Source organism: Condylostylus longicornis, unplaced genomic scaffold, assembly GCF_029603195.1.
Source record: "Condylostylus longicornis isolate FDR11 unplaced genomic scaffold, ASM2960319v2 ptg000055l, whole genome shotgun sequence".
Lineage (NCBI taxonomy): Eukaryota > Metazoa > Arthropoda > Insecta > Diptera > Dolichopodidae > Condylostylus > Condylostylus longicornis.
The window spans coordinates 2,519,574-2,541,495 of NW_026578024.1; the positions used below are offsets into that span (position 1 = coordinate 2,519,574).

General features: G+C 23.4%; 2 protein-coding genes across 7 annotated transcripts in view; one reads left to right on the plus strand and one right to left on the minus strand.

The window, feature by feature from the left end:
• Positions 1 to 851: 851 nt before the first annotated feature.
• Positions 852 to 5,416, plus strand: LOC129612098 (dopamine receptor 2). Its single transcript, XM_055525593.1, has 3 exons — positions 852 to 3,084; positions 3,855 to 3,936; positions 4,067 to 5,416. Exons 1-3 carry the CDS (start codon positions 1,388 to 1,390, stop codon positions 4,154 to 4,156), a joined length of 1,869 nt encoding a protein of 622 aa, XP_055381568.1. The 5' UTR covers positions 852 to 1,387; the 3' UTR covers positions 4,157 to 5,416.
• Positions 5,417 to 13,571: 8,155 nt separating this feature from the next.
• LOC129611817 (putative uncharacterized protein DDB_G0282133) overlaps positions 13,572 to 21,922 on the minus strand; it is a 33,090-nt gene continuing 24,739 nt past the window's right edge. For 2 of the 6 annotated variants that reach the window (XM_055525181.1, XM_055525182.1), the window contains exons 2-6: positions 19,998 to 20,180; positions 19,071 to 19,604; positions 16,659 to 18,963; positions 16,511 to 16,592; positions 13,572 to 16,430 (exon numbers count right to left, since the gene is read on the minus strand). In XM_055525181.1, coding sequence (XP_055381156.1) covers positions 14,799 to 16,430; positions 16,511 to 16,592; positions 16,659 to 18,661 — 3,717 coding nt within the window. In that variant the 5' untranslated portion in view covers positions 18,662 to 18,963; positions 19,071 to 19,604; positions 19,998 to 20,180 and the 3' untranslated portion in view covers positions 13,572 to 14,798. Of the gene's footprint in view, positions 16,431 to 16,510; positions 16,593 to 16,658; positions 19,048 to 19,070; positions 19,605 to 19,997; positions 20,181 to 21,922 lie in introns of those variants that run through there. The other 4 variants (XM_055525184.1, XM_055525183.1, XM_055525186.1 and 1 more) reach the window with 4 other exon arrangements.

Here is a 21,922-nt window from a genome sequence, read left to right on the forward strand (position 1 = left end):
AAAAATGGATTCGCAAAAATCTAATTAATTGTTCTGTCATTATTGCATATATTTGGGGATTTTTTTAAATATTTAATAATATTTCAAGGGGAAAATTTTATATTTTCTTTTTACCAATTAAATACATTTTATTATTATTTTTTCCATTTATTATACATTAAATATTAACAGAAAGATTTTCTAAAACTATTTTATTTAATAATTTTTATTTTTTATATATTTTCAGAATACAATCTATATTCAATCTTCAAGAATAAATAGACGAATAAATTGAAGGCGAAACTCAAGCGTCAAGTATAACAAAAAATTCGGTTCAAAACAATAAATAAAACTCGAAATTAAACTCGAAAATCTACAAACAATCACAAAAAAAAATTTTTATAAAAATGCTCACAAAAAATTATCAACTTACATCTAAAAAAATAAAATTTTATTTTAAAACATATTTCATACTGCAAATAAAAGTCAAGACTTAGATATTAAAACTACAAAATAAAATAATAAAAATTTAAAATTAAATTTAATTAAAAATAATTATTTAATAATTAATTTTAGGCTATTAAATAACTAATAATCCTTCTATTATTAAAAATACTTTTATGTATATATATATATATATGTTAAAAATAATTACTCATAATATACATAATAAAAAACAGAAAATAAAAATTAATTTAAAATATTTCTTATATAAAAAACACACATATATATAAATAAATATATATATATACTACATAATGCATGTATTATAAATTTGGTATTAAAATTAATTTCTCATCTGTGATAAACCTAAAACAATTAATTATTAAATATATTTAAAATTAATAATAAATGCATATATAATATTTTCTTGTATAACAAATTGTAAGGATCTTCAATATTAAAAAATATTTATATTTTTTTAAACCAAAGGAAATTCATTTAATAAAAGATTATTAATAAAATTTCACTTCATACTATAAAAAGCCAAAGAAAACATAAAATGGAATTTAATAGAACGGGTTTACAAAATAATAAAAAATGAAACAGGATAATTTACAAATACCATTGCAATCATATTTTTTCTTCGAGAAGTCTAATTCTATATACGAGTACTTACACCTACTATAACACTCTACATTTGTCAACATATCATTTCATTCATAAATACTTGTGAGCAATCAATTAGCTGTTTTCCACCATAAAATTAGAAAAAAAAAATAATTTTCAAAAAAAAAATTTCGAATAGAAAAAGAAAGATTTTCTTAAAAAAAAAAGGAAAGTTAACATTAAAGAAAACTTTTTTTTACATTTAAAATTATGTAAATTAAATTTAATAAATTTTAAAATAATTACAAATAAATAAAAATATTATATATAAAAACTAAAATCAAGAAAACTTTAAGCAATGTATTTAAAGAATGTAACAGATTTTTATTTTGAATTAGCAGCTGATATTCAATTAAATCCAAAAGATGAAATTCCAATAAGTAGCAATCAACAGATAGTTCATCAAAATCAAACATACTTATATGCATATAATTTAACAGATTTTGATTCTGATCAATATTATATTGATTGTTATCCGACACCTGTTATAAATAGTGGCGGTATAATAACATCATTTTCATCAAATAGTAATTGTAGTATTTTATATGAAACATCATATAATAATGATTTATCGGCAACAATTGCAACTGGTACAACATATATTGGTATATCGGATAATAATGAACCAAATTTTACAAAATATATGGAATCCTTACCAAAGGATCGTTTAGGTTTATTAATATTTTTATGTTTATTTTCATTTGCAACGGTATTTGGTAATTCATTAGTAATATTAGCTGTAATACGTGAACGTTATTTACATACATCAACAAATTTATTTGTAACAAGTTTAGCTGTTGCTGATTGCCTAGTCGGTTTAGTTGTAATGCCATTTTCAGCATTATATGAAGTTTTAGAGAATACATGGTTTTTTGGTACTGATTGGTGTGATATATGGCGATCATTAGATGTACTATTTAGTACAGCATCAATATTAAATTTATGTGTTATATCATTAGATCGATATTGGGCAATAACAGATCCATTATCGTATCCAATGCGTATGACTAGAAGGCGTGCAGCTGGTTTAATATGTGTTGTATGGATATGTTCTAGTGCAATTAGTTTTCCAGCAATATTATGGTGGCGTGCTGCACGTGAAGGTGAAATGCCAGCATATAAATGTACATTTACAGAACATTTAGGTTATTTAGTATTTTCATCAACAATATCATTTTATTTACCACTTTTGGTTATGGTATTTACATATTGTCGTATTTATCGTGCTGCCGTTATACAAACACGATCATTAAAGATCGGTACAAAACAAGTACTAATGGCATCAGGGGAATTGCAATTAACGCTTCGTATTCATCGTGGTGGTACAACACGTGCACCAAGTCATCATGATACAAGTAATTCATCACGTCATCATCATCACCATCATCATCATCATAATTCGGCAGCAGCTGCAGCTGCAGCAATTGCTGCACGTCGTAGACAGCAACAATTACAACAGCATCGTAAATTACAGCAACAACAGACAAATCAACAGCAGCAACAACAATTACAACAACAGCAACAACAGCAGCAACAACAACAGCAACAAACATCAATTGTTGATGATATTGAAATTGATAAAGTTGGAAGAACTTTATCTTCATCAAGTGCAAATGGTGCTAATGGTTGTAATAATGGTGGAAATGGTGGTGGTACAACAACATCAACACCTGATGAACAAGAAGATGAACCACTATCTGCTTTACATAATAATGGTTTAGGACGTCATAGACATTTAGGTCATAAGAATTTCTCACTGTCACGTAAATTAGCGAAATTCGCCAAAGAAAAAAAGGCTGCAAAAACATTAGGTATTGTAATGGGAGTATTCATTGTTTGTTGGTTACCATTTTTTGTGGTTAATCTACTATCGGGTTTCTGTATACAATGTATAGCACATGAAGAAATTGTTTCAGCTGTTGTTACCTGGCTTGGTTGGATTAATTCAAGTATGAATCCTGTAATCTATGCGTGTTGGAGTAGGGATTTTCGCAGGTAAATTTCAAAAAATTAAAAATATTTTTACGTTTTTCAGATTTTAATTTACATTTTTTTATTTTAATTAATTTTTTTTGTTTGTAGTCCAAACTAAATGGATTCATTTTTGATCCTGACCGTATTGCACTAGAATAACAAACTAAGAAACACGTACTTGAAAATTATTGAAAAACATCTGCTTTTAAAAGATACAAAAAAAAAACAATTTTGTAGACCATAAAAGCGGTCCAACTATGATTTCAGTAGTACGTTGCAGTCCGATACTTGTTATATATTATAAAAAGTGTTAATTGTCCTTAACCAAACATAATTCATATCATTGTGTTAGTTTAGGATTAATTTTTTCAATTATTCTTTAATTAAACTATTGATCAAATTTTTGGAATTGAATTACATGCATATGTCCTCAACAATCCCAGTCGTGAGTAACTCGTAATATTTATTACAAATAACAAGTAATTTAGCCCTATTTTCTAATACAATTTACATTTGTTAATAATTATCGTAACAAAACATAATAATTGTCTTTTCTTCGAAAACCATAAATAAAAATAATTTCAAATTAAATCTTATTAACAAGCTTTACTAACAATTTGTTTCTTCAAAACACTTTAAACTACTTACAAAACCTACATCAAACTTTTAGAAAACAAAATCAAATTAAAACAATTACTTAATAACTTTCATTTAATTTTATTAACATTTTACAATAAAATAGCAATAATTTTATAAATTTAAAATTCAAATTTAATTTTATACAATTTCAGAGCATTTGTTAGAATATTATGTGTTTGCTGCCCACGTAAAATAAGACGAAAATATCAACCTACAATGAGAACAAAATCTCAGGTAAACAATTATATTTTACTTCACATTTATGTACCTTTTGTAAATTACAAGCAAAAAAAGGCAAAAAATAAAATAAATCTAAAACAAAATTATTTTTTTCTTTTTCTTTCTCTCTTACATATTTAAATAGAGATTCGCAACACGCCGTTGCTATTCATCTTGCTCACTGCATGGCATACAACATTTACGTCAAAATTCTTGTGAACAAACCTACATATAGTATAGTTGTAAATTAAATAAATAAAAAACTTCCAAAATAATTTTAATTAATGAATAAAGAAAAAAGACAAAAAAAAAATAAATTAAAAAAATTAAATTCTAAGAAAAACTAATAAAAAAATAAAAAAAAAATGTAAACATTTTTGATGTAAAAAAACAAAGAAAAATAAGGAAAAAAAAACTCATTCCATTTTCAGTTTTCCCATTTTCCCGAAACAAAAACTGTGTCAGAAATGAGAAAAGCAAAAAAGAACCTTTTTCGTTTTTTACAATTTTATTGAAAAAAATAATTTTTTTTATCTTAACATGACATTATTATTAATAAAATTTAGTATTATAAAAAAAACCAAGTACGTTACATATTATGAGTTCGAATACATTTATAAGGTTACTCAATTATTACTGGATAGATAGTTGTTATTCGTAGACCTGTGATTATTTGTAATTATTCGTAGACCTGTTTCTGAATATACAATACCCGATTACAGAAAAGAAAAAAGAACGTGATACCCACATAATATATTTTTGACAGTTGCATGTATAGACGTTTTAACTCGGTGCTAATCTATGAACTCCAATATATTGTTGAAAAGTCGGACTGTTTATGAAGAAAAATAAATCGCAACATGCATTGTGCAGATGCGAATATCATGAATATATTGGGTTTTTTTGAAATTCGCTTTATTGACAAATTAGAATTAAATGTTATGCATGCTCTCACTGCGATTTCCAGCTTTCCGACTTCTATAAATAATAAAATCTACAAAACATTTCAAAATATTTATGCGAAAATTAAATTTCTTTTTAATGAATAATTGCAATATTTACAAAAAATGTAGAAATTCAAGAAAAATGAAATACACGAAAAAAATTTGATTATGCCCGAAAAAAAAATTAATTCTGTAATGCTGGGTAATAATTGAGTAACCCTATAAAAATTTATAGTTTTTGCGATTATTTAGAATACAAAAAAAAATGTGCAATTGTGAACTATAGAAAATGTAATTTTCTTCTTTATTGTGAATTGTTTGTCTATACTAAATTTAATAATTTATTGTTATATTTTTTGAGTTAAAATAAAAGAAAAAAAAAAGAAAAAAAAACATTTTTAAAATGGAAAAATAAGAAAAATAGGAATCTAAGTCAAAAATAACAATAAAAAGCGTTTTCATTTATCCCAAAAGAAAATCAAAATCATTGCTTACCAATTGAAAGAAAAACAGGTAAAAAATTTTGTTAAACCAAAAGCAGCCCAAAATTTTTGAAAATTCCATAATTTATGGCAGCCTGGCGTTAAGTCAATTACTTCAAAATTACACAATTGAGATTAATTCTTCAAACTTTCCGAAGACATTCGGATTATCCTGAATAATTCTTACGGACTCTATTGATTTTAATTAACTGTAATTAGAGCATTTGATCAGTCACACATAATATTGTTCCATGTTAATTGTTTAACAAACTAATTGTATTTTAAAACCATTTTGAGAAAAAAATAAAGGTACCCATGTATATCGAGACTAAACCCACATTCTATAACGATTAAAAAGCAGAAAATTGAAGCAAATGAAATTTTAAAATTCTGTCGTTACCGTAAGTATGGTAAAATAATTTCCAATTATTAAAATGAAATCATTTTTATTATAATTAAATCTTTTTAGATAAAAAACTGATGAATATTTATTAAAATGTCTGTCATCGAAGATTATTAAATTGTCATTGGACTTGAAAGTATATAAGATGGCAAATTATAAAAAGCATTTTCAATAATATATGGTCTAAAATTGAAATAGACCCCTTACTTAAAAGTAACCTTGAAAAACTTTAATATTTCATAAAAATGCAATATCTTTGTTTAACAATAATAAAATTTAAATCTATCCTAACAATTTCACCCAGTACTCTTAATTTAAGAATAATTTTTTTTAAATTTAACTGCTTTGTTCTTAAGATTTAAGATTATTTCAATCATTCTTTTCTACAATTACAACTTTCTACAATTACTTTACAATTCTAAAAAGAAAAAAAGTAAAATCTACAATATAATAAATTTTTTTTTTCATAAGAAAGATTAACTACATTTTAGATTTAATGTTGAAAAATTCTTAAGTATTTTTACTTTTTATACTTTCGTGAGTTAAATGCAAGCAGAACTTTATTATTTAAAATATTTACTTATATATAGTTGGATATTGTATTTGTTTATTCGAAATTGTTATACAAACAATACATTTAAGACTAAATACAAAAGAAAAATTATTTCTTAACGTGGTAACAAGTGCATTAATGCGATTAACGATATAAAATTCTGAGAATAGAAAATAAATAACAAATTTATAGGGCAAAAAGAAAAATTACCTCTTTTAAAAATCATTTAGAAACTGGTAACTTGTTTATAAATTCATTCATTCATTCTTTGAATTTTCATAATGAAAAGTTTTTACAGGTTCATAAATACTTTATTTTGTGTAACACGGATTTATTATTTGTATAAATTATATTTAATTATTTTTTAATGAAGAAATTAATTTTTTTTTTTAAATTTAAGGCTTTTATTTACTTTGTTAATTTTAAGATGAAAACGTTTAATTATAAGAAATTCTACATCTTAACACTGGGGGTGTTTGTTCAAATTATCTTCCTATCCCTCTTGTCCTTGAGGTTATAATCCTTTAAAGTTCCAAAAATTCTAATTTTGAACAGCTGATTGTTTTTAAATCATGAAAGATTTCATTTACTTCTCCCATCCAGAATAATTATAGAAAAGTGTTATTTCAGACTATATTTGAATGTTTGTGCTACTACAACTTTCTTTAAATTTTTCCGTTTTTCTAGTATTTTTCCTAAAGATATATACAAAAATTTGTTATAGTTTTATGCCTTTTCATAAACGCAATATATAGCGATATTTATTTATGTACGTAAACAAATGGTCTTAAACTAGTTTGTTCATAAGCATGGATAATTTTTTCGAAATATAGCGATACTAGTATGTGTAACGCAGCTAAATCATATCAGCGGCTTTGGAATAGTTACAAATATATCGCATATTCATTTCACAATGTTTCGTTTCGCAGTTCTTTGTGGTATTGCGTTTATGAAAATATCTTACATAATTTTAGTAGGAAAATTCTTACATTAACAATATTCTATTTATTTATTTACCATTTTCTTTTATTTTAAATATGTATACTCTTTTGCTTACTTCCAATTTTATTCACTTGAAATGAAAATTTAATAGATACCAGCAATTTCCTTCTTCCAAATTTTAATGTAAAAATTATAATTTTCTTTCTCAATTGGAAACTTTTAAAAATATTTAATTAACATATCAACATATTAATAATTTATAAGGAAGCTGACATGCACATCTGTATCATAAATTAATTCCAATATACTTATAACCTTAATTTACTCATAAATGTATACATATATGTATATATTTATGTCATGAATTTTTCATTACGTAGACATTCTGCAAATTTTCATATCCTACTACGAATACATAATGAGTTTCCTTATAATGAAGTCACAAACACAACGTAACATTAAATTTATCATTACATAGCTACACTGGTTCTTTTATTCATCACCTGACAATATTTTCACATTCATTTTACGTTGTTATTTAAAAAAAAAAAAACAAAATCTGCACTAATTCACAATTTCAACAAGACCTTATTCAAAGGTGCGTGCTGATAAAATGTTTATGAATGAAATTTTCATATGAATTAATATTTAACTGTAGTAGATCTTATATGCAGATTTATGTATGAATAATGCAATATTAAAAAATAATTTTACACTCAATAACAATTTCAAATACAGAATATGATATAGAAATAAGGATATCCTAATTTTAGAATTAAGGCTCAATTTTAAATATACTAACATTTTTTTTTGTTTTTAAATATTTTTATTCATAACTTTGTTATTTGTGATTTGTTTAAGCAAAAGAATTAGGTAAGCAATGTAGTCAAAAGATTTCTGTGCACGTAACTGTTATAATTTTTTAACTACTATTCATATAGGATTAATATTTTTATGAATTTTGAAGAGTTCTTAAAAATTTACAATGCTAACTGTGCTTCTCCTAAATTAAATTTAAAGGAAATTAAATTTAATCATAAATATATGCAGATATTTAAATATTTTTTCTGAAACAAAATGTGTATTCATAAATATGTAATTTTTAATATTTTAATAATTATTTTAATTTAAATGCTAAGTTTTCCAACCAATAGAACTCTCAAAATAATATTGTTAAATACTATATTACTTTGCATTGTAAAACCATTTAACTTTAACAGCCAGAATCCATTTAACGACTCATAAGTTTTTAGAATAATTTATTACAAGAACTTAATTAAAATCTACAGAATTCTTGATTTTTATAGAACACAACTTTTATAGTACAGATTAGTAAGTATTAAACACTTAGTGTCATAGTTATGCTATAACAATTAAAGTTTCTGAAGAAAAAAAGTTTTCCAAAGACCTATTTTGCTACATAAAGTTCAGGCAGTTTTACCAAACTGGCGTAAATATTGGCGTAGGCCAGAAGCTTGACTGTTAGAAAAGCATATCATTAGAAAAGTAAAAGATCAGCAAGCATTTTACTTTGTTACAAAACAGTTTTATCTATTCTTTGTCTATTCTTTATCTATTTTTATTTGAGTAGTTTCTATAATTTTAATTTGAGTTATTAATTCCGTTGTAATTATTTGCTAAGAAATGATTTGTTTTCGAGAATTTTTATAATTGCTGCAAATTCAGAGAAAAAGAAATTTATGTTGCGTCTTTGTTCAAGTAAGCAAAGCAATGTTACATAAAAAATACTTGTGTTTAGAAATAAGTTATTTGTTTGGAAACAGTAGAGAATGAATATAAAAATGTTTTCTAAATAGAATTAGCAAAATTTCAAAATCATATAAAGTACAAAAATATTCAAAATTTATTTTCAAAAATATTTTATTTCTATTTTTTTTTTAGTTTTTTATTTTAACATAAACAAAATTTAAATAATCATTGTTTCAATTTTATTGTAACACTTATTATAATTTAAAATGTATGTATTTTTTGTTATATAATTTTTTTTCAATAATTTTTTTTTCTTCTTTTTATTTTCATTCTAAAAGGAAAGATTATTACAACTTTTCATCACTTATTTTGAATTTTTAGTAACTAATTACATTTTTTAAAAAATGTTTATATAATATGTAACTATATATATACAGATATTATATACATATATAACATTAAGTGCTTTTGGGAAAAGCCTCTATCCAATTTTATAGTACTTTACTGAAAAAAGAAAAAATTGCATGAAAAACGCTTTCTGATAATTTTGCTTTAAAACCTTATTTTAAATTTTGCAAGTAACCTGCAATATCCAAGAAAATCGTTAAATCATAAGTTATGTGGCATAACGGATTTGATACTAAAAAGGAAATATGGGAATTTTTTTTTGCAAGTACAGACCACACCTTTGCTGAAATATTGATCGTCTTCGCACATGACTTCCCTTTTGTTATTGCATTCTTCTAAATTTTCCTATAATAAATTTTGAAATTTGTCCTTTGAAAGGGTTTAATAGTTAAAACAAAATATTAATTTAGATTAGCATTTTTTTCTGACTGTGACATTATTATTTCAATTATTATACTTTAAAATCTTGTTTATCTATATCAAAGCATGAGAAAAGATGTTGGATAGAGGTCCTCATTAGCCTTTGATGTAATTCTTTTTTTCTGCAACACGTTTTTTAACCGAGGGTTAATAATATTAACAGTCAATAATATTTAAAAAAAAAATAAACTAATTATATTGAATAATTCAAAATTAATAAAAATAGTAATAATATATGTATGTATATAAAAAACAAAAAAAACGTGACTTCAAAGTATAACAAAACAAAATATTTTAAACGTATTTAACAAAAAAAAAAAAATTCTACTTAAGTGATATTAATATTGAAGATGTGAATTTGTAATTTATTTCTTAAAATACTATTAATAATTAAGATTAATGGTAACAATTTTTTATTTTAATTTTAATTACAAATAACATTAAATTTTAGAATAGAAGGGTTATATAAAATTCATAAAGCTAAAATAAATCGAAAAGATAATGTAAAACTAAATTTAAATTTGACGAAACTTTAACATTAACTAAATATTTTGAAAATTGAACGAGCAATTGAAATTTATACATTAATAAATTAAAATATTTATTAATAATTGTTAGTAATACATAACTTATAAACAGTCAAATTCGCTTCATTATTAAATTAACAATTAAAACAATACCACTTGTATTATAATTTCATTTATATGAACTTTTTCTCAATGACAACAGTTCTATATTCTATGCTGAATATTCCGAATTTTTAATTTAAAATTCGAAATATATTCAAATTACTGAATCATAATACATAATAGCTAGTTTCCATTTGTTAACACTTTAATTAAAAAATTCCTTTGTGATTATGACTAGCAAACTAAAATTTAATATATATTTATGTAATCATTTTAATCTTGAATTTAAAATATTTTCTTTTTACTCTATAAATAATTTTTAGAATTAAAATATACATAGAAACAAATTTTCAACAATAATTTGCTTAACAATTTTAATTTGAATTTATTTGGCTTTTTTAAAATAACCATTATCTAAGCTTAAAATAAATAAAAAAAAATATTAAAAACAAAATTAAAGTTACTGGATATGACTAACCTTTCTTTCAATACACAATTAAAAATTTTTTGCTAATTTTTCTTCCAAAGAAAAAGGAAAATAAAATTTCATCATAAAATGAGCAATATCAAAAATTAGGTCATTAAAAATCAATGCGATATAGGCGTTCTTCCCGACAAATTCAATTGATTCATGTAATTAATTTCTTGAAATATTTACCTTAAATTAAAAGAAAAAGCTAATGATTATTTTGGAAGTATTATGGAACTATCATTGACAAGACGTTAATGGGAAATATACCATATTAATTATAAAAACGAATTATTTTTCGTTTTTTATAAAAAATGGAAATGAGTTATTTTTATGAAAATGAAAAATTTATTAATAAACTTTATCTATATCAATTATATAAAGAATATATATAAAGAAGTAAATGCTGGACTGAGTTGATTTATTTTCAGTAATATTAAAATACAATATCAAATACATACACTTTCAGTTAATCATTATAGCTTTTAATTTTTAAATAATTTTATACATATTATTTAATTAAAATCAAAGAAATTTTTAAAAATTATCATTAATTATTGAAAATTATTAGAACAATTGAATTATTAATAAACAAGCCAATAAAAAAAACTGATAGAAATTATTAAAGTAAGATTGTTTAAAACTTCACAGTATTGCGAGACGTGGAAAAATTCGTTAAGGTACTGGTCCACAATAATAATCTCGCTGGCTTTATTTTGAAAGCTTTTTGAGTAAAGCAAAGTATAGGCCCAATGGGAACTTTATTTAAGAGCCTTGACAATAACTGTCACTATGTTTCGTTCCAAATAATTCTTCATTTTTTATTATATATAATCAATTTTCTTCAAACATTTTTTGAAAAAATGCATTTTTTCTTTTAAAAGTTTTTGCAGAATTACAAAAAAAAACTGTCAAATATTTCAAAGCTTACAAAGCGAGGCAATGAAATGAAAAATGGGCATTTCGCGAAGTGAATGAGGCGAAGTAAATCATTTGGCCATTTACTTACGTCTTGTTTTATGATATTATTATGCTATACTGTTATAATTACATGATATTTAAAATAAAATCTATACACCTGTATAAAAAAAATCAAAGTATAAATTTAAAGAGAAACATTTTCGTGTGCAGCTGAAGTTTTTATGTTCCTATATGCAATTCCTATTATAATTCAAAATATTTAGAATTAATTTCAAATATATACATATTTTCTGTTGTGTATGAACTTTATAAAATAACTTTAATTAAAATTTATATAATAATATTTTTAATTTTCATAATGCACATAACAAATTGAAACTTTTTAACATAAAATCACATTTATAAATTATAACGTTTCTAAAGTTCTACATAATTTAACAATAGACTACTAAAAATAAATAGAAATTTAATTTTACCTTTATAACTTATTAACTGTTTCCTTAAACTTTGTTTTTTTGTCTTTTTTTTTCTTTATTTTTCTTGTTATATAAGAAAGAAATTTAGAATTTATGCGAGAATCTAGCTATTTATAATAGATGAATAACATTAGGTAAAAATCTACATCAATTTTATGTTTTTATTAGAAAATATTTCTATTGTTATAGACAAAGACTGTACTCTCTTTTAAAACTATTTTTTTTTTTTAGGTTTTATTTCTGTATTGTACAAATTCATAATTTTATTCAATATAATTTTCAAGTGAAAAGAATTAAAAGAATATTTTTAACGATAACCGAAAAAATTTAAAAATCTTAGATGAAGCATACAAAATTTCCAATTTATTATGCTATACTTATTTTGCAAGCGAATAATTTAATTTTTATAAAAAAAAAATACATATACAATGAAAATAAATATTCTGTTTTTAAAATTAATTATAGAAAATCGGTATTTGCACTTAATTTTTCACCTGATATTTAATAATCATGAAATGAAATTACTGTTTTCTGTTTTGTATGTAAAAAAAAGCAATGCATTCCTGACAAATTTTCCATTATTTATATTTCTATTATGTTTATTTTTTAATTTATAATAGCAAAATCTATTTTATTTTATACATATACTATTTCGAAACTCTTTAAACGAAATTGTTACACTTGAATTTAAAACTTGTTTTTATTACATATCAATAAAAGTTCTAAATAAAATAGAAAACCAAATGGAATAAGTGTTGTAGTGATTATAAAAAAATTAAATATTCGCTCAAATTTTATTGCTTTTTATCGAGTTTTTGGGGATACGATCAACTTTTAAATCGGTTTAACCCTTTTTTTGTTTTAATTTTATAAATTTTAAGAATTTGGTTCAAAGTTAACATAATGTATATAAATATATATACATAAATATGTGTGTATATTATTTTTTCCCAGTTCTATTTTTATATAAAATAATTTTAATTAGAATTTTAAACACGATAATTAAGTTTAATAGGCGCAAATTTGTTTGTATGTTTATTAAAATTATTAATAATAATGTATGGATTCAAATATTTAATTTGTTTAATAAAGATTTAAAAATTAATGAAAATGTAGTATGTTTTAATAATTTACTTACATGTATAAATATGTATACATTTCTATTTTTAAACAAAATGTTATAACGCACAAGAATATCTAAAGTCTATGGGTGTGAATATGTATTCAATAAAACCTTATTAAAAAACATATACTACTTTGAATTTTGTATTTGTATTATATTCAACATTTTATTATTTCAAACTCTTATTAATAATATTGAAAAACAAAATAAATATATTATTTAATATACGTATTCTTCTAAAATGAATAATTTATTATGATTATTAACAATACAAGTAATAAATTTGTTTTCTTTTTTTGCCAAAAAAAAATCAAACCACACAATCAATGTTCTTTTAATTTCAATGGCTAATAGTGTTTTAAACTGTCTATTTAGTTTTCTTTCTTCTATATTTTAATATATAAATTACTTTTTATATTGCCTATATGTATTGTATATATATATACCATTCTTAAAAACATCTTATATTTCCTCACAGTATCCTTAAATTTGTAATATTTATTGCAGTCTAATTTAAGTCACATCATTTTACGATTTTGTTTTCTCTTTAAAATAATTTAAGTAATATAATATTTAATTTATTGTATTTAATTGGTTTTTAAGTAAAATAAATACAATCAATAAAGGTAATTTTTTAAACTTATAACATTTCTTTAAATAGGTTTAATTTTCTTAAATAAAATAAAATTACTTGTCTTCCAATCAATCATCACAAATACATAAATAGTTAAATTAGGGTATTATGTCTTTAAAACTTGCTTCAATCTAAAACTTATGCAAATTAAATAAAAAATTAAAATAAAAATAATTTAGTATTTATAGTTGCATAGAACGAAATTTCAAAGTCTTTAAAAAAATTTGATAAATTTTGCTCATTAATTGAAACACTAATCACAAAATTATAAGATTTCAAAAAAGGAAAAAATTTCTACAAAGCAAAAGTGAATGGTTCATTTGCTTAAAATATGACTGACCTGTGGAACTTTATAACTACTATACTGAAACCACCAATTTTATTATCAATTAATTTGTAAAAATTTAAAAGATTCATTGAAAAGATTATATGAATTTCGAGTTTTTAAGCGCATTAAGAGAAGAAAACAAAATATATTAAAAATAATATTGAATTATTTACTTCATTTAAAAAACTTTGCAATTTGTATGAGCATATTTTAACAAGTAATTGCGGACATAAAAAATATTTGAAATGACTGATTGAAAAACATTGTTATTGATTCTCCTTAATGTTATATAAATTTCTCCTAAATTTGTATATTGAGGGTCATTATTTATTGATATATGCGTATTAGTACAAATAAATAGTGATCACTTAATAGATTCAACATTAAAAAATTCCTTAACTAAGTAAAAGAATTAGGAATAAAATTTAATAAAGATTACTCGTCAAAATTACTGGCGACTTCAGCTAAAATAAGTAAATGTGGTTTTGAGGTTGGTTCAGCCAGTTTTGGTTCATATACCTGATAAGTAAGTTGTTCGTTTGCAGGTGATACACATTCAATCTTTTGCACTGGTTGCTCTTCATGACATTGTAAGAATAATGGCTCATAATGAGCATTATCGATTTCGCTATTTGATTCAATTTTTATATCACTTGAATTAACCCAATTAATAGGTGGTTCACTTGCTGTCATTACGGGAGTTGTTGTTTTATAAATGGCATTTAAATCACGACGAGTGATACTTTCTTTGCGAGCTTTGCGTTTTTGACTACCGACTATATGTTCTTTAATTGAATCAATTTGCTGCTGCGATTTTTGTTGTGTAATAATATCTTGCATTTCACTTGACTTTGAAGAATTTTGGTTAGAAATATCTAATGATAGTGAGCAAGGAGAAGCTCTGTTATCGTTATTATTATTGCTATTGCTAGATTTCGATATTTTCTTTGAATTAAATTTTTTTCTGCGTTTTGATGCTATTTTTTTCTTGCATTTTGACTCTTGCTTTTTTTGTAGATATTCTTCTAAATCTTGTGCTGGTAAAGCCATTATTTTAGCTTCTAAATCGAATGCATTCGTATCGAAAGGCTTTCCTTCAGTCGATTGTATCACTAATTGATTATCTTCACATTGTCTAGATTTTTCAATATCACTTGTCTTTTTAACATTTGGGAGATTTTCAGGTTCTTCATCCTTAACATTTATTTTTAAAGGTGACAGATTATTATCAGAGTAATTAGTTTGAGTAGCTGCAGCTCCATCACTATCGCTAGATGAATCTTTAATATTACTAGATTTAATAAAATCAGATTGTGCAAAAGTGTTTGATGTCGATTTTTTATTTTTTTTCGAAGAAGTGGCAATTTGTCCAGAGCTTATTAATTCTTGATATTTTTTACCTTTGCATGATCTTGTTGGCTTCCGAAGCCAGTTATCCTCTTCACTACTAGAAAAACTATTATCTCTAATAAATTTCTTACCCCCTATACCAATATCAATGTTATCGGCAATAAGGATTTTCCTTTTGTTATTTTTTATTGATAATTGCATTTCTTTTGCATGATTACGCATACGCTCAAATGGTTCTAAATTTGATATATCTGGTTTAGTCTTAGGCATTGCTAAAGAGATAAATTGTGATGTTTCAGTTAAAGGGCATTGAAGATGTTCATGATCGTTATTTTGATTTTCAGATTTATAAATTTTATTTATATCGGGGCTGTTGTTGCCATTTGGGCTGTTGCTACACGTTATAAGGCTACTAAGGCCTCCCATTTGCGTTTCATCTGCAAATTTAAACATCCCAACATTCCCTTCATGTTTAGGTTCAATTGGTGACATTCTATCAACAATTTTTTCTTTTGAAATTGGTATATTTTCTTCAATTGGGGGAGAACTTTGTTTAAAAGGTGATGAATGTTTTGGTTGCTTTAAAGTTGGAGGTAATGGTTCTTCTAACGAAGATTCATTTGTATTTAGAGGTCTCGTAACTAATGTCCTAAGTGGTGGTGCTGGTAGTTTATACCATTTGAAATTCGGATTTGCTGACAAAAATGCATCCTTATACTAAAAATAAAAGTGTAAAGTTTATCACCTGCTTTAAACAAATCAAGAAATTTTAATTGTATATAAAAAATATTTTTTACCTCCTTTGCTAAATTCGTATATGAACTTTTCTCATCCTGTGACATGTTTTCCCACCACTCTCCAAGAATTTTTGTGACTTGTCTTAAAATATATATAAAATTTAAATATTATTGATTGAAATAATTTGAAGCTTTAGTAATTTTTCACCTGTTTTCAATATTTTTATATTTATCTCTAACTATAGCACGATGTCTTTTACAAAATATTAAAAACGCATTCATTGGTCTACGAGCGTGATGTTCTGGCGTTAACAATGATTCCCCATTCTCATCATTATTTGTACTAGGACCAATAAAACCTATTTCTTGTTGCGTTTTTTTATAAATCTCATTGTTTGTGGAATATTCTTTCTGATCTACAATCATTTTTTCAATTTTATCTTGCAATTTTTTATTTCCAATGTATCCAATATTTGAGTCAATTTTAAGAGTTTGGAATCGTTTTTTATTCTTAGTTTTTGTTGTTAAAAATTTTCGATAATCAAACTCATTACCACATATTTCTTCTTCTCCGTCCTCCTCATAATCAATATAACCATCATCATTATCATCGTCTGGATCGTCATCTTCCTCCGATTCTTCCACGCTTGAATTTGTTGTACTAACACATTCCATTGGAAAACGTTTACTTTTTTTCGAATAATTATGAACATCTTCAATCAATGATCGATTCACAATTGCATTATTGACATGATGATTAATTGTATTTTTATTGCTATTGCTATCACCATCCACTTTCAAATTAGAATTTATTGAATTGTCATTAAAAACATTAATTCTATTATTACAACTACTATTGATTGTTGTAGTTTTTATTGGAATTTGCGGTGTTTCAAATTTTTTTGTATTATTGATTTTTGTGGTCGATATAGGTGGTATTAAGCTAGTTGTAGTAATAAAATTTAAATTCCAACCATTTTGTTCTAAACTTATGAAACCAACACGAGTGCCAGCAGAAGAATGTTTACTACTATTTGCTTTAACAACAGTTGTCGATGTTGCAATTGAAGTAGCAATTTTGTTATTATCTGATATTTTATCATTAGTTGATACTTTGATGTTATTTAAGAAATTTGAAGTCATTTTTGGTGTACCCTCATTTGATTGCTTTTGTGATTGTAATAAATTATTAGAATTATTGCAAGTTGATGTAATTTGATTTGAATCATCAAATATTGGAAATTTTGTTAATTTTACTGGTACAGGAGATATATTACAGAAACTAAGTTTATTATTACTATTATTATTAGTAGATGAATTAAATAAGGCACTTTTATCATCAACTTTAGTAGTATTATTAGATATCATACCATTTTTAAAAGAATTTGAGTTAATATTTGATACTGATGATGTTGAATTTGATATTGAATCTGGTTCCAATTTAACTGCAGACTTTATTAAATTATTAGAAATGTCTTGTTGAATTAATGGCTTTTGCTCTTGTATTAAATTATTATCATTATTATTAGAAAAATCTTTGGCATTATTAATTGGTATTGTAGAAATTGAATTAATAGCAAATTCAGATTCATTATTATTATATATTAAATTATCAATATTTTCATTATTATTACCTTTATTATTACTACTTTTTATGTTATTATTATTACTATTGTTATTATTTACCGATATATCATTGGAATTTGTTGTATTTGTTGATGTAATTGAACTTGAAATCGACATTATGTAATTTTTTAAATCATCTTTATTAAAATCATCAGTTATATTTTCTTTTTTTATATTATTAATTTTATATAAATTTTGAGTATCATTTAATTTTGTTGTTACTGAACTGTTTTGCATCATTTTTAATTCATAATTAATGTTATTATTACCATTATTATTATTTAATATAATATCATTATTATCAATATTATTTGAATTTAATAAAATACTATTATTAGTGTTATCACTATTACTATTATTGTTACTAAATACTTTAGAATCAATAAAATTTTCATTTACAGATGGTATTGTTGACTTAACCATTATAGTTTCTCCAAATAAATTATTTTCATCATCGTTATTTAATGGCCTTATTAGCATATCCTCAATTAAATGTTGGTGAAGTGTATGTTCGTCGTCCGATGCAGTTGATGATGACACTGTTGTTGTTTGTTTTAAGGTTTGACTTTTTATGCTGCTTATCATAATTATTTTAATTTGTTCATAAAACCATTTATCAATTATTTGTTATATAATTTTCGATATAAATTATTTAATTTTTAACAATCAAATTTAAAATATTTTGTGTTTTTAGAAACTTAAATGAAATTTTAAACTTTCGTGTATTTTTCTTTCAATTTTTATTTAATTTAGCACACAGTTTTATAAACAAGTTATTGTGGTAATTAGGCGTTTGCTAATTTATCTATCGTAATTCCAACTTTCTAGTTAATTTTTAATTATTCTCGATGTAGCACCACAGCAGTTTCATTCAATATCGTTTTAAACTAAAATTGCAAATAATTAATTTTATATTCTTTCAGTTATAATTAAATTCAAAATTTTGATTTTATTAATATTAATCTCAAAAAAACTAAATAGAGATGTCACTTACATACAAAATGTATATCTTGCTCTTTTTAATTACTTATAATAACACAAAATATCTCTCGTCTCTCTTTATTTTTTACCCAATCACAATGTCAATTTGATTTCTTTTTATTATGGCTTAATGTAATTATTGCTGATAATGATTTTTTGCCTTATCAGAAAGTTTTTAATTATTTTTTTATTTTTTCTATTTTTTTTCTTTTGTATTGTAGTTTTGCATATACATATATGTGTACATGTGTATTTGTAAGTAAATATCTAAAAATATTTGACAATTTTTAAATAAATTTTTAAATAACTTGATTTTTTTTATTCTAATTTTTTAACCACTTATTATCAAATATTTAAAAAAGCGTAACAAAAAAAATATTAACGAAAATTAAAATAATCAACTGAAATGCCACACTTTGGTAAAAGAAATAAAATTGGAACTAGTTTTGAATAAGTTTTGTAAATTATTTGCTGATTTTGAACATTTCTTGTCACCATTATTATTGTTGTTTTTATTATATTTGGTGGTTGTTAACCGTTTTCAAAGCTAGAAAAAGAAAAAAGAAAAATTAGTTTAAGATATAAGTAAATCAAAATTTCAATTAAAACACAGAATTAGCTAATTTGTGAGACGAGAGTTAGTTGTACTTATATCTAATTTAAAAACTAATCTCAAACTCCAATAAACATCTTGGAAAATTTGATGAACTACGCTTTTTTTACATTTGACGCCATGGAAGCTTTGCTTTTTTTTATTGCATTATATGAGAAAAACAGTGCAGATGTCAAATTTCCAAAATCATTTCACTAAACAAAATGGTTTTTGAATTATAATAACTCTCTACACGCAAATTAGCGTAGTGTGAACACTTGTTTGTTTAAACTCTAATTGAAATTTTAATTTATGATGTTAACTTTTTAATAAATTCCATTTATGTACCTACATAATGTATAAAACATGTATGTTATATACATAAATATATGCTGAGTTATAAACAAAATTTGTTATGTATATATACTTTATTTATACATCTATATGTATGTGAATTTACAGTTTGTATTGAAAATTAGAATTTAATTTCTCCTTTCTTTTTTTGTTGAAATTTATTACTTGAAATAAAATCTGAAAATAGAAAACAAAAGCAAAAAAACGATAGATAAGTAATTAAAAAATAAAATGATTATTTTTTTGTTTCAACATAGTCTGTTTTTCATTTAAAATTTTTATACATCATTCAAACATACATTCAAGTATTACATAGTTATATTCATAAATTTTAGAATGCTGAGTTCTATAATTATGAATATACTTCCTTAAAATTTTGCTATCGTATATGAATTAGAACATAATATACATTTACATAGAAATTCTCTATTACCTAATTTATTAAAAAGAGAAAATAATTTAATAATTTCATATATCGCCCCATAGACGAAACATAGATTTTATAAAGTTATTCGTCATTCGCATTCGTCTAGTGTAAGATAATCCTTTTCGAACTTTTATGTGCATTCAACAACCACATGGCTACAAATTAGTTATAATTTAAATAATGCGAGGCAATATGATTTAGATTCAAATTTTAAATTCCTTTATCGAATTCTCAAGAATGTCTAATGGATTTTGCTTAACTCTAAATACGAAAACTTATTCTTATCAACTATTCTATTAGAACCGCTAAATAAAATTTACAAATTGTAAAGTATTTAAAATGAAGGCTTTTTCGCGTACAGTTTTAAGTGGACAAAAAAACTGAACATTGACAAGCTTAAGAATAACAGTATTTTTCAAAACTCTATCTAAATAATGGTACAATCATAAAATCAGTATTTATTATGTCGAAAGCACAGTGTCATAAAATATCACATTGAAGTAATTCGTACAACCATTAGCCTAAATTTTATCCTTGCAAAAATAATGTGACATTTTGTTTAATTTAAAATTGATATCAAGCTTAATTTTAATTCACAAAGCAAAATAATTGAATAACAGTTTGAATTTTAATGTTTTTCAATCTTTTGGTTTTCTAATGAATAACAATTTTATAATTTACAACAAATAGAAAAAACTTTTACTATCACATTTTCTTATTAGGTTTAAAATTTATAAAACCAATGTTGAAAATACGATACGAAAGTATGTCATAAAATTAGTATAGTTTTTGAAAAAGTAATTGCTATTTTTGTGCAAGTTTGGTATATTTGATAACCAATACAAGTATTTCATTAATAAAATTGGCCGTCACAAATAAAATATTAAAATTTCACATATAAATTTCAAATATTAAAATTTCATAGAAAAAAAAATATTTTCAAAATTTTTAGTTCATTTTTAAGAAAATTGTTATTTTTATGAAAATAAGGTTTAAGGAATCTACCTCAAAGAAATCGTAGCGCGTAGTACTCGTCTCAAAATGTTGTCATACCCGTACATTCTAAATCAAGTGGCCTAAATGAGCTACGCGCCTACGTATTGAAATTTTTATTTTTGACAACGCGTAGGTACTTGTATATTTCTTTCCGTTTTTGTCAAATTGATCTGCTTATTGAAAATTATTTTGAATTTCATAATATTGCACATATAACAAATTTTTGACAATAAATGTCAGACAACGCAAGTTGTCAAGCTCAATTCGATTACCTTATGCGTTTATGCGTACCTACGTATCCATTTAGGTAGATACCCAAGATTTTATTTTATATTAAAATCAAAATTCAAAATATTCTTTCAAAGAATTACAAATTAATTTATGAACATCACCGTTTAATTTATTAATTTTATTTAATTTAGTATTCTACACTTATTATTTTATTAGTTGAAATGAATTCCATGTTTTTGAATACAATACTCTAATACTATAAGTA